This window comes from Leptidea sinapis, chromosome 14 (genome assembly GCF_905404315.1).
Source record: "Leptidea sinapis chromosome 14, ilLepSina1.1, whole genome shotgun sequence".
Lineage (NCBI taxonomy): Eukaryota > Metazoa > Arthropoda > Insecta > Lepidoptera > Pieridae > Leptidea > Leptidea sinapis.
Genome location: NC_066278.1, coordinates 365,358 through 380,348, shown reverse-complemented (window position 1 = coordinate 380,348; position 14,991 = coordinate 365,358). Strand labels below are relative to the sequence as shown.

Sequence of the window (14,991 nt, the reverse complement as noted above, 5' to 3'; positions counted from 1 at the left end):
CAAACGCGGCACTCATTAAACGTAAATACGAGGAGAACATAATTTGCACAGATGATGTAAAGTTTGCAGAAGTTAACATTGACATTATTGGAATGTAAATCAGAGCGTGAAATATATTCAGATTAAACACGTGCTCGTAACGCAACACGTAACCAAAGTTGATTGATAAATAGATGTGAAGTTAGTCATGTTACAATAATGGATCTTACTATATAAAATGACAATAAAAATAATACAGAGATATAAAATGGAACAAACAAACAGTTTTTTTATGACAATAAGGGACGAGATGAGCAGGACGTTCAGCTAATGGTAATTGATACGCCCTGCCCATTACAATGAAGCTGATTCTTGAAAAACCCAAAAACTTCTGAGCGGCACTACCATTGCGCTTGTTAACTTGAGACAATATTAAGTCTCATTTGCCCAGTAATTTCACTAGCTACGGCGCCCTTCAGACCGAAACACAATAATGTTTATGCATAGTAATGTAGCAGTAGCTTCACGGCAGAAATAGGCGCCGTTGTGGTACCCATAATCTAGCCGGCATCTTGTGCAAAGGAGCCTCCCACTAGCGGTATTGTATCTTTTAGTTAGAAGACTGTATCAATAATATTTGAGCTTAATAAATTACTTAAACTTAATTCCTCAAGAAATTTATTCACGTTTTTAATATATAGGAAACATTGGGATAAAATTTTCACACTGAAAGATCACTTATATATTAACACCTGGCTTAGATATCAATAACATGATTCAACAAACAAGTATTTCAATGATTCACCACACAAGTCTAGACATTCAGACTGAAGTCAGAACGGTAGTGATAAATCTGTTGAACTTATACTGTAGATTTTGTAAGGGGAAGTATAAGTTACCTACAGTAAATGAGTCAAGTTAAATCTTAAACAAACAGAACACCAAAAACAGTTAAAAGACCTATAGGTATTAAGTGACAAAAAAATGGGTTGCACTCCGGGAGTGCCGGCAGAAGTGAAAACTTGAACATTAACGTTGTGTTTAAGGGAATAAATTCGCACGAATTGTTTTATTTATCAGTATAAAAGTACTAGCTTATATGGTTAAATATACAATATTCATTTATTTCGCTATCGTACGCAAAAATTTCAATAATTTATATTGCATAAAAAATTTAACACTTCAATATATATAATAACTTCAACGTATATATTACAATTATTTTACATTAAAAAATTTCTCTCAAAATAATCAATTTTCATTCATAATTTTAACGACTATCTTACGAATGTTGAATCATATCACGCGTCCTGACGCGAGTTTAACATTTTATATCCATCCCAAGAAAAGTGCTCAAGACCGCTAAAGAAGTTGTCACTTTAAAATGGCGATAATATCTATAATTTAAAAAAATCGAATAATGTCTTTTAATAAAATATTATCTATAACATGATATTAACTATTCTAATACTATTCACTTAAGTACGCTTGCAAGTTACAACTGTGTTGGAAAATCCGGAGAACCTTCGTTTGATTGTATACCTACATAAATTTATATTATGCCGTTGTCAGTGGTAACTGGGCTCCTTCTAACAGGCTAAACCTATGAATGTTTCTTCCAAGGTAATCGAGCTATTAAATAAAATAAAATTATCTAAATAAAAATAAGATTTTAACCGCTTAAAGTTATTGTATAATAAAAGGTTTAATTTTGGAAGAATTAAAATATTTTTTATTTTATTTATCGTGGTAAGTCTTCAAAATTATCATAATTTAATATAAATAACTAAGTTAGAAATGTAAGTTTAATACGTGATATACTTAAATAATGATAAGGTAAGACAGGTACTCTGATCATGTCAAAATTCACACTTCATCATTTAAGATCATAAAATATACTCAAATAACACTGCAATTTTTAACTAGAAATATAAAATGGAACTATCGAAACACCTGCTCACACCTAACAGATGTTGGTAAACATATTTTTTTGCCAAACGTTTGACCTGAAACACCTTTCCGTTTGAATTACAAATAAAGTTCACAATAAGATACTCATAATATTAACACGCATGATACAATATAAAAAACCTACTGAATTTTCTTTTATTATTATGTTTTATAAAAAAAGTAGTGATAATAATAATGTTATGTTTTTAAATGTTCTAATTCGGGAAGCTACTGACATAGTAGCAAAATAATTACTATAATATTGTTACAGTAATTTTGTCTGGTAATGTAAATTTTAATCGATGTTAGCGAATTATTACGAATGATCTTTTGGAAGCCTTTTTTTCAATCAAGTTATGGAATGAGCTTCCTTATGCGGTGTTTCCAGGACGTTGCGACATCGATACCTTCAAAAAGCGGGTACACCTTAAAAGGCCGACAACGCTTCTGTGATTCCTCTAGTCTCCCAGGAGATTGTGGGCGGCGGTGTTCACTCAACACCAAGTGACCGTAACGCCGTTTGTTCTCCTTTACCATAAAAAATAAATAAATAAGGCCTTGAATGAGAAGCTAAATTGAAATTCATATATTTTGAAGTAAAACTTTTTTACGCTCGCTTGAATTGGGGAGTAAGCTGGTAAATGCGTGACGAAAGCGTTACGAACGAACGCTATCGTTACGCGAACGGTGATTTCTTGATTTTGTAATTTCATTTTGTTCTTGAATAATTTTATTAATAATATTTTGTGGTCTAAGGCACACTCGTTTATTATTCGTAATAGATTTAAAATCACCTATTGGACGTCAAAATCTACCACCCGTTTGAAAATATTACACGCCTAGGAGGTGAGAAATTAAATAAAGAAACAAATTTTGTTAATTTTGAAGATAATAACGGCCCTAGAAATAATTTAATATTGTCTTAATATATTATAATATGTATTGGGTGTGCACATTGAATACGTCCTGTTGGTTATAGAGAAGATAATGAAGATAGCTTAATTTATATTTCAAATTTCATATAATATATGTTTATCGATAAAACTCAAGCTGGGTGACATAGGTGTTAATTATTTAATAATAAATAGTATAGTATACTATAAATATTATTATTTATTTCATTTTAATAGCAGTTATTTCATTTTTATATATCAATAATTCAACATTCTTTATTGAAAGTATATTTCAAGGAGATTCTTTTGTAAATCACTTTTAACACCAAAGAGCATGGAAATACTACGTAATTAGAAGCGGGACTGACTAAGTAAAAATTGAAATTTAGTTTAGTATGATATAGTGCAGTGGTTTGACATAAATTTGACAGTAGTGATTACAGTATGGCGATTAGCGACGAAGTATAATCCGGCTAAGTTTTACAGAGAACAATTGCTTAAATCGTAGTGGATTTCGGTTCTCTGTGTTATTTACAAGATTATAGCCATCATCTATAATTCTATCAATGACTGCACGTTTCATACAATCGTGTGAATCGTTTTTTCTTAGAGAGCCTCGCTAAGCTGACTAACACATCGAAGTACACAAGTCAACATAGGCCTACTGAGAAGAGGTACCCGAAGAAACTCAGCAGTTCCTTTTTAATGTCACAAGTATTAAATATAGATGGGTCATCAATAGCCTGTGAAAACGCGGTCCTCTCCATCAAATCGATAACCGAAAAAGAATTGACTTCAAGTGACATAAAACAAGTAGTTTTAAAGCTGTAAAGACACTGAATATCAACCCCTTTCTTGTCTGAGGTTTTTAAAGAGCCCGCAACACTTATGGTTGACGCATGCGCAGTCGACACCACAAGTACTTCAAGGAATTGTTCACGCAGACTAAGAAACCTTAGTAATTTTTAAACATGTTTACTCGCGTGAGGAATTTGATGATGAGGATACATTTTGTATGAAACTCACAATTTTCCCGTTCTTGCATTAGCGTAAGGGTGGAGTTACGATATATATTTTATGGTTGTTTTTGGTCTCCTGCTAAGGATTTCAAATGGGTTGATGGGGATTTTATTTTAAGTATCAGGATAGACTCTCATGATGCCGGCTAGTTTATGGGTACCACAATGGCCTCCAATGGTCCACCAGCGCAATTATAGTGCCGTTCAGAATTTTTGGTATTTTCAAGAATCCTGAGCGGCACTGCATTGTAATGGGCAAGGCGTATCAATAACCATCAGCTGAGCGTCCTGATCGTCTCGTCCCTTATTTTCATAAAATAAAAATAGACTAATTTTGAAGTGAATACTTCCTAAGGCGTTCTATATATTCTGAAGCTGAAATCGACTAAGGGAGTGCGATGAGCCGGAATAAAATTTGAGCAGAGCAATTTATTTATACATATTTATGTATTTTGTAAATTTTATCACTTTGTCTGTTAAGAACAAAACGAGGCCATATTTAAAGAGGGTTTTAAGAGGTTTTAATTGAAGTATTCCTTAAGTACCTCTAAAGAGTTTAAGGCGCATACTCACACCAGCGGGTTGTTTTCAGGACTCTGGATGAATTTTGACTATGTGCCTATAATTCAGCTTACAATAGTCAAAGAATGTGAGATTTCCCAATTGTCTCCTGCTCACTGGTTCATATTAATGCATAGCTTAAGCAAACCTTTGCTGATTGCTGCGCAGGAGAAGGTGTTCTCGCCGATGGCCTCGTAACGAGATGCAAACTGCTTCTGGTTTTCTTAACACCTCACGAAGGTTCAGGGTCGGTGAAGGGAGAGGAAACTCCTTCTTTAGCTACCTGGTCCAGCTACCTTGTTTGAAAACATTTTACAGTGGCAGACGGAATTATTTATAGTCAAAAACATTTGTGTGGTAAAGGTTACTACAACAACATCAATGACTTTCTTAATGATACCACAGATTGAGAATGGAGCGAATGGAGCTCCCTTAAATACTAAGTTTGATTGTACGATATAACATTGCACCCATATTTTTTGTGAGAAAAAAAAGAAGGCCGCTGAGTTTCTTGCGCCCATTCTTCTCAGGTCGGAGGCATACTTTTTATAATGGGTGGTAGTATTTGTTTCAATAAGAAATCATATCCTATTTTGAATAAAAATGTTTTAAATCCCATTGACATAAGATCCATGAGAACTGATGAGAACCATTAAGTACTACATATTAAAGAAAAGTCATCATTCTGTGGATTTACTATAAATCATCTGGCTTTTAAAAGGTGTACTATTATTAAATTACTCAATAGTACTAAAGCAAATAAGCCTAAGTAAAATCTTTCTAATATATAAAATTCTCGTGTCATGGTGTTAAACTTTGAACTCCTCCAAAACGGCTTGACCGATTCTCATGAAATTTTGAGTGCATATTGGGTAGGTCTGAGAATCGGACATCTATTTTTCATCCCCCTTAATGTTAAGGGTGGTCGATTTTTTTTTACATTTTTTTAAAATTTGTTTGGTTATGAGTTAAAAAATACATACAACTTCAAATTTTCACTCATCTACGTTCAAAGTTACTTTTGTATCGCGATTTTAATATCGGCAATACAAAGTTTGCTGGGTCAGCTAGTAATATATAAAGATTCATTGCAACTTTCTTGTGAAAGATGAGCGATGTTATAGTTGTATATTATATGGTCAGGAAGCACGGAAAGCATGTGCATTATAAAAGATAAAGGTGATTAACACACCATAGATTGCTGCTGTTGATTACAATACCGTTGTTTATAGTAACCGCTAACTACCGTTGTATATTGTTACAGACAGATTTTACAAGTTGTTGTCTATACTTTGTAGCCAATTTTTCTGGTGGTTCGGTCGAGCACGAACATTCGGTTTTGATGAATTGTCGGTGTTTTTTTGTATTGTAATTTTTACTAAGCAATTTAAAGTTGAATTTGAAGTTTAAAAAAAATGTTTTGTTCACTCTTATTTGATTTACTTCGTATACAATTTTTTTCTGTATGATAATTCGTATATAAAATTGTTTTTGACTTCCATCCAAAGCCCTTATCCGAAACACCATCTCTCATAATATATTTTATTTTTATCTACAATATACGTATTTAAATTTTGGGAGGCTCCTTTGCACAGGATGCTGGCTAGATTATGGATACCACAACGGCGCCTATTTCTGTTGTGAAGCAGTACTGTGTAAAAATTACTGTGTTTCAGTTTGAAGGGCGCCGTAGCTAGTGAAATTACTGGGCAAATGAGACAACATCTTGTCTCAAAATGATAAGCGCAAGTACAGCGCCGCTCAGAATTTTTGGGTTTTTCCAAGAATCCTGAGTGGCCCAGCATTGTAATGGGCAGGGCGTATCAATAACCATTAGCTGGACGCCCTGCTCGTCTCGTCCCTTATTTTCATAAAAACAAAATTAAGGCTTCACGTAATAAGGTTAACTATCTGTCCGGTCGAGCGATTTCCCAATCCAATACAAATATCAAATTATTTATTGAAGTAGGCGTTACTTTGCGGAAATCCATAATCTGATCAAAATGATTTGAGTTTTTCTTGTAAATTCCGCCAATATATGTCTTAAAACTGCTATATGTCCTAAAAAGCCAAAATTTTGACGAGACAACACGTCATGAGCTGCCTCGTGTAGAGGCGAAACACGTGTCGAATTGTTTTAAGACACATATTGGCGGAATTAACACTAAAGAAAAACTCAAATCAAAAGATCAAATTGTTTGCTTTTATCTTGAAGGTGCAAATTTAGATCGAAATGTTAAACATGATAATAACAGTGCAAACTCGATATACGGATGGAGCAAATACAGATTATATAAAGAATTATACAATAGTTATGCAAGCGAGATGAATCGTGACTGGTCAAGATGCAAATTGAGTGTGTCCGCAAAGACTAGGTCAGAACAATCTTGTTCGCTGCCGTGACCATATCAAGAGAGCAGTTTCTCTGTCACACCACTCTACATCTGTTACTACCTTTTATGTGGAACTGTTTGGACCATAAATATAAAATATATATAGACAAAGGGTCTAAAAGAGAAGAATATCACAAATATAGATACATCAAGATAGAAAAAATAAGCGAATCTATTGTTAATGAAAACGATTTCTTTTTTTTTAATGAAAATAAGGGACAAGACGAGCAGAACGTTCAGTTGATGGTAACTGATACGCCCTGCCAAGAATGCAGTTCCGCTGAGGATCTGAAAAACCCAAAATTCTAAGCGGCACTACAGTTGTGCTCGTCACCTTGAGATATAAGATGTTAAGTCTCATTTGCTCTGTAATTTCACTAGCTACGGCGCCCTTCGGATCAAAACACCGTAATGCTTACACATTACTGCTTCACGGCAGAAACAGACGCCGTTGTGGTACCCATAATCTAGTCGGCATCCTGTGCAAAGGAGCATCCCACTGGTTTGATTGTCAAGTCGTAAACGGTGATCTAAGCTTAACATTAGCTCCTACGGACTTTGAATATTAAACCCTATTAAATCTAGCGAACGCTCATCAACAAATCAAAATTGGACATGCATTATCGGACTGTCAGTCATATATAGGCTAGTATATACTAAGTCAATGGTTTGAACCATAAAGTAATGTTCGGAAGATACTAGAAATATTCTTATATCTAACTAGCTGACCCGACACGTTGTTCTGTACAAAATAAATAAAATACTGTTTTTATGAATTTGTTAATAATATTTCATAACATCAAGAATTAATTAATAAAATATGCTCCATGTTGTTATAATGAAATTGTTTCACAACGGAACTGTCGAACCGTGCGTCAATATATTCTCTCATAGAAAATATCAATACATAATCGAATGACAACGAAAATAACAAAATAAGGGTCCCAAATCGAAATAAAAACTATTTTCTATCACTCAAGTTGGAAAAACTCGATAAAGAAATCTCCATTGAAATCCGTTCGTTTGTTTAGGAGTTCACTGGAAACAAACTGCAGAACACTGGATTTATATATATTAAGATTCACTGAGATTAAGTTCTTTCCAATCCGGAACTATGTTATGGTGAACGATAAAACTAAATTCTGGATAGTTGATAATTCTTTCAATCGATTGCTATAAATGGGAAAAACAATGTTTTACAATATTTTTAATTATATATAACTAGCTGACCCGATAGACGTTGTTCAGTAGATAATAAAAAAAATGTTTTATAGGAATTTGTCAATAATATTTCAAGACATCAAGAATTATTTCGTAAAAAATGCTCCCTGTTGTTATAATGAAATTGTTTCACAGCAGAACTGTCAAACCTTGCGCGTCACTAAATTATCTCACAGAAAATATTTCCATACAAAACAAATATTGAAAATAAATTAATTGTGGGTCCCAAATCGAAATAAAAACTATCCTATTTCCAAGTTAGACTAAACAGCACTCCATGAAGTAATCCCCATAAAAATTCGTACATTAGTTTAGGAGTCCATCGCGGACAAACAACGTGTCACGTAATTTATATATATTAAGATTAACATTTATAATTTCAATTCACCGGCACAAATTAATAGTTATCAATAAAGCTTCACTAATGAATATTATTAGCTCCGTGATAGAGTAGAGAGATAGTGATATTGAGAGGGTAATTATATCTGAAACTATCTTGTAACGATGCGATCGATATACCTATACTTAACCACTGATATTTGTAAAATTACATCTACTAATAAACAACCTTAATATGTAGCTGTTCTCTGAAACTCTTCGTATTTGAAATTTGTTACGGGATGGGTTGTCGAACTGCTGCTATGTTTTAGATTAAAAAAAATTGCTAATTATTCATCCGAGCAATGAAGAACCGGTTGCAAAATGTTATGTATATATATTAAATTATAATCTAGATACACAAAAAATAACTCAAAATAAAGCCAAGATTATTATTATACTTAAGTTAAAGTAAATGAACAATTAAATATTAACAGATCATTTATTATATATATAATAAGCGAAGCTATAATAGCGTTAGCAACTATAACAGAAGAGTCTCTCATAACCCATTCGGCTATGAATGAAGTAATAAACCTTATTTCAAATCTGCTTAAATTAACTTGATTCCCTGCCTAATGATTAAACTCAGACAGGCGAAGACGTTCGTCAATGTTTTAGAATTACACGTGTATACCAACTTGTAAAGTTATAACAGCCTTTGCTTAATAATACAATTTTCGAGAACACAAGTCGGCTTGTCATGAATTTTAATATGTTAAGTGAGAAAACTTTCATAAGTATTCTTGGTCGAAATTTGACTACACAAGACACTCATAACTATTAGGATAAGATAAATTCAATTCAAATATTTTTATTCAAAATAGAATTTAAAATCACTTATTGAACGTCAAAAACTACCACCCATTCAAAACAGTGTGCGTCAAACCTGAGCAGAACGGGCGCAAGAAACTGAGCGGGTTTTTTAAAATAAAATTCCTGAAATACATAAATTAATACAAACTCTCTCGAAATTATAATAAATGATTGAGACTGGTCGTAATTTTACATTTTTTATCCAGTTTCATTTTTAGTTATAATCTAATTCCTTACATCCCGATGGAACTTTATTAAATTGAGTAATCTTTTTTTATTTTAAATACTCTGAAACCTTTTATTACGAAAATTCTTTATTTCTCCCGAAAATGATAAAAAAGAAGAAGAATACAATCTGTACCTAATTGTAAGACTCAAGAAAAAAGGTAATAAATACTTCGTGATAAGTGAGAACGGCCTGACCATTGCTCACTATGTCTAATTGAAAAGTGACTTTCAAAGAGAAATGGATACATTAGCATTGTTGACAGTTAGTTCATTATTAGCAACTAGCTTATGCTCAATACGAACCACACTGACCTGTATAAATATCACTGGACAGGCTGTAACCATATGTTTGACATCAAATTTATTGTGCCTATTTGAAGCGCCACTCGCGAGCGTCCAGAGAACTAATTTTGACGTATAATACAAATGGCTGCGAGAGAAGCGTAATGTACTCTGAAGTATTTTTCCACTTTGAATTAATTTCGTTCGTTCTCCGTGTTATTTATACTGCAGAATGAACGTAATAAAGTACACATTTTTTTTTTGGAAATAGTTTCCCACCATCTGTCGATGTTAGTTTAGCTGAGGTCGTCATCGTAGTGATCACTGAGATGAGACTCGCTATGGCCAACAGCGCCAAAATGGCGAATATCAAACAGGCACAAAAGCACTTTAACAGCCGCCAGTCCAGTGGTAAATAATAGAAGTCAGTGACGAACCATGACTTCTATATTAAAACATAACAGATGCAAATAATGTTTAATAAGTAAAAGTTTCCTGTTGATTGAATAAGACGAACATCAAACAAAACAAAATTAATAAGGAACTTATTGGAAAATAATAAATATTTTCGGATGTTTTCTTTTATTTGTATTGTGAGACTTCGTTACTTGCCTAATTGCATCATTAGTCAATGAAATAATTATATAGGTTATATTTAAATGCGTTGTTAAAATATTGGGCTTAAAGGCATTATCTTTAAATTAGACCAATTTTGCAGCCTGATTGCTTCATAGCTCCAACAATCCAAAAGAGTCACTTCACCAGTGGGAGGCTCCTTTCACAGGATGCCGGATATATTATGGGTACCACAACGGCGCATATTTCGGCCGTGAAGGAGCATTGTGTAAACATTACTGTGTTTCAGTCTGCAGGGCGCTGTAGCTAGTGAAATTACTGGGTCAATGAGACCTAACATCTTATGTCTCAATTACCATCAGCTGAACGTCCTGCTCGTCTCGTCCCTTATTTTCATAAAAAAAAAATATTGACATCTTCATGTGTTGGAAATGTAAAATTATTTCCGTATTAACGAAATATGAGTATTTTTATGAACTCAATAATTGATTAGGCTTATCGTCCAGAATAGTTAAAAAGATAATGCATTAATTTGACAATGGTATGAAGCCTTTTGAACCTCTCGAGATTATTAAAACAATATTTGAAATTCTCGCCGAAAAATTACTCACAAAACAGAAGGTGTGTTTGTTTATTTTAACGGTAATAGTGTTTAAAAATAATACTATAAAAATTATTGTAAACATATTTTTAATTAGGATCTAAATCTACAGTTTTCAATAAATACTAATAAATAAATAAAAATAAATTCAACTATTATCTAACTAAAATTTTTAGGTTAGAAGATATTAAATAAGCATTTACTCGATGTAAAGAGTTAAGTGTTCCGTCTTAGTCATATTTGTGCTTGGCTTAGGTCACTGAACTTTGATGTGCTGAAGATTGTTTTAAATTGACCATCTCAATTTAATTAGGCTGTCGTTTGATTAGAAGGACATTTTATTTTTTAGCCTTTTTATTTCAATTGACTTCTAATAAATCTGTTGAGCTAAAATTTTTACATATTTTGATTATTTTCATTACCACTCAGGAGTGTGTTTGTCTAACCAATTGTTAAATTTTTCGAATTACGACCTAAGTAAAAGTGTAAATGTGTTGATGATATCTTTACGATTTCGTATTTTTTCACTTTGTCATTTGTCATTTCTTTCTTTACAGACAAGATGTAGAACGTAAAAGTAGCTTATTTCTACTTTTATTAATACGATGTCTGTTGACCAGGCGTCGCCATTGGTGCCTATAAAGCCTCAGATCGCGCTGCAGAACAGTGCTTTTATAAAGAACAGCCACAATAGAAGTAGTTTTTGCGGCGTGACACCATCGCCGACAAATGGAAACAGAACATTTAAAACATTCGCCGTAAATCGAAAGAGTTGGAGCGGAAACGTAACCCTTCCACTTCAGCAGTATTCGTTGACCGAGGAGAGTCCTCAACTGGGTACTTTCCGGCCTGGCACAGGAACGTTTCCCAGGAATCGGGAGCGAAATAATAACAGTGCCTCGAACGGAATATTAACACCTAACGGGAACTCGGTGCAGACGCTTAAAGGAAATGAAGTGAGAAGGAGCGGATGTTCTAACGGCCGTCGCTACGCTGAGATCGGAAACTGGAATAAAAGGTAAGTTCGCAAATTCATATTTCAAACTTCAATTTTAATGAAGAAGAATGTAATCGAATCAGGATTTATATACCCCATTAAACATTTCCAGACATTTACTATGCAATGTAGAACTTAATATATAATTTTGGGAATCTTTCCATTTCAGATTTGTATTGTTACCAGTTGTGAAATAGGAAAGACTCTTTTATGTAAATTGGAATGACTAATATGTTATCAGATTTAACTTTGCAGTTATAATCTAGTATTGACATTCCTTCTGAATCACGCTGATGGATTTATCTTATTTGCTAACTTATATTCTTTTGTCTTGCTTTTCAAATATTTTCACTCAAAGTAATTCATTACTGAGAATGATTTAAATTCACTAAATATAGACACACAAAAATTCAATACAAAGGGGCACGCACCACCAACTTTTCTGGTCCTTATTTATTTTCTTTTTCATTCCGAGTAATTTTGTAACAAGTTTTCCAATTTCATTCTCTTGTCGCTTTCATTTCCTCCTGTTCGAGTTTCGCTCCCTAATATTACTTTTATTAGCTATAAACATTTAACAAACAAGATTTTAAATCGAGTGTACGAAAAATAATTGAAATTGCCTCTGAAATCGTTAACTATGTTTTGAGTTACCTTGTCCTCATTATGAAAAGGTCAAATTGTTTATTGTTGGTAAAGCGAAAATTACACGTTTCTCGCTGTCAAAGTGAGACAAATATTTATAAATCAGTATTGTTGTTTTTGCTAAATTAATGGTTTGCAGGATTTATCTTATCTGTATTCTCATTATCTTTATTCGCAGTGGATAGAAACTTCGTCTATAATTCTCGTCCACTTAATTTGGGGCAGGCTTATTTGTTGATAAGACGCTCTCCAATAATCTACCTCTTAGTACTTCGGGATTTTATTAGAGGGTGTCTTTATCGAGCCAGGATTCCGAGTCACTTTTGGCTTTATCGGTGTGTTAAGCGTTTTTCGGTTAAATAAAACTGTCTATTTATATTTTTATCGTCTATGTCTATTTATTTAGTGTGTTTTGTAACAGGTTTGGTTAATTATGAAGCTAAATTTATATTATATTCATGGTCGTGTGAATCTCTACATAGCTTTTATTCTTATTTGGGTAGGTACCTTTAGCGTTAAATATTGATTACGACAGGAACCTTAACTATTATTTTTTTTATTAAATATCTTTAAATGCTTTCCATTCTCTAATTCTTGACATTTTAGTCTTTTAAATTATCAAATTGCTAAAATAAACAAAACACGAGAAAAATGATGTACTATTTTGTTAACGTGAAGGTACTCTCGGTTTCACGATATAAAATTGTTATCGTCATATTTATACTAAAGGCGGAGATTTTCCTTCAGAAAGCTATCTTATAGTAGGTCTTTGTCAAAGGATTTTAGAGATCCTTTCTTAGTCCCTGAGGCTATTAAATTCCTTTGTATCATGAAAAGGAATATATATTGCGTTATTTAAGCATATTTTCGTCATAAGAAGAGCGGGACAATTACCTACAGCAAAGCTATTATTACTTATATTTACTTTAACCGTTGCTATGACCAATAATTATATGAATATCATATCTATTATATAATGTTTAAGTTAAACTCGTATAATGTTACAATTAAAATGCTTCTTTTTGACCAAATTTAAAAACCTTTCAAATTAATAAATATAGGTTTTAAAATTTCTACCAAAATGACAGTACTGAGATATTTTAGCTAAACTGTCAAAGTCAAGTTAAACTTTATTTTTTTTAACATAAGTGGGATACAATCGGGCAAGAGGCTTATGTGAGTTTAAGTGCTGAAGTAACCGTCTATGGACATCCAAAACACCAAGAATCAAGAGATGCGTTGCTGTTCTTTAAGATGGAAGTATGCTGCTTGATGCTTGAAGGTTCTAAACTGGTATTAGTTCGAGAAAATTTGCAGCCAGTAATTGATTCCACAAAATGGGTGTGCAATACAAGTTTCTAACAAAACGCGCGGTTTTAGAATGCCAAACATCAATATGATAATAATTATAAAAAATAATAATTAAAAAAATACTATCTTTGAAAAGCAAAAATGTGAAAAAAGCTCATAACTATTCTGTATTTTTCTATAATTAGTCATTTACTGAAAATTTCATCAATAATTATGTTTATTTTCTAAATTACAACATTTTTATATATTAAAAATACAATTTTCTTTCTATATCTCTAATCTCCTGGAAATACCTAAGCTGCGAACGGATTGCGAGTTTTGCTAATATATATTCGACATAGCCTTCTTATTGCGTATTCAGGATGCACAGCAGGACATAAATATCCCCGTCACACTCATTACAATAAGTTCGTCTCGGTTGCCGGCGACGGGTTATCGTCCCATGGGATCTTACCCATTATGTAATGGATTCTTGATCGCTACCTACACAATTAGCCGAAGGACATCGCTGTAACTTCATATATTAACATAATATATTTGTATAATATGTCTACCCACATGGTAATTTTCAAACAATCTTGAAAACTTGTTAGTAATATGTATTTATGTACATTGCTTGCAATCATTTTAAAGAATTTACAAAGCTAAATATTTTCACATAAAAATACATTATAAGCGTGGATATCAAAGTATAAAATAGCAAATATCATAATATATACAAACATGTGGAACTTTAAAGTAAATTATCTTAATTTTATTTGATCTTAAAGCCTTTAATCTGCTTTATGATCTTAATAATATAATAAAGTATTTGTGTTATTTTGTGTTTATATGTTCAACTTTTTACTTTATTATTACAGAATAAAAAAATATTGCATTTCGTAAATTAATAAACTGGTCTTTATGAATTTTTTACTTCGGTTGTGTTTTTTTTTAAATTAATGTGAGTATGAATATTTATGAATTATTTATTCTAATTATATTGTAATATTTTGTTTCTTAAACTAGCTGTTGGAAAACGTGTTTGAAGTGGAGAGAAATGTGATAATGCCACCGAAGTGCCCATGTAAGCTGAGAATAAATGACATGAAAATTTGGTACATCGTAACTGAAGAAGGTTATAGTCTGGTGAACACGACGG

The 14,991-nt window shown here is 32.6% G+C and overlaps 1 protein-coding gene across 9 annotated transcripts in view; it reads left to right on the top strand.

Moving 5' to 3' along the window:
* Positions 1-14,991, top strand: part of LOC126968051 (protein sprint) — a 331,292-nt gene that overhangs the window by 177,718 nt on the left and 138,583 nt on the right. For 4 of the 9 annotated variants that reach the window (XM_050812829.1, XM_050812834.1, XM_050812835.1 and 1 more), the window contains exon 2: positions 11,455-11,915. The exons of the other annotated variants lie outside the window; for them this stretch is intronic. In XM_050812829.1, coding sequence (XP_050668786.1) covers positions 11,503-11,915 — 413 coding nt within the window. In that variant the 5' untranslated portion in view covers positions 11,455-11,502. The remainder of the gene's footprint in view (positions 1-11,454; positions 11,916-14,991) is intronic. 9 annotated transcript variants of the gene reach the window in all.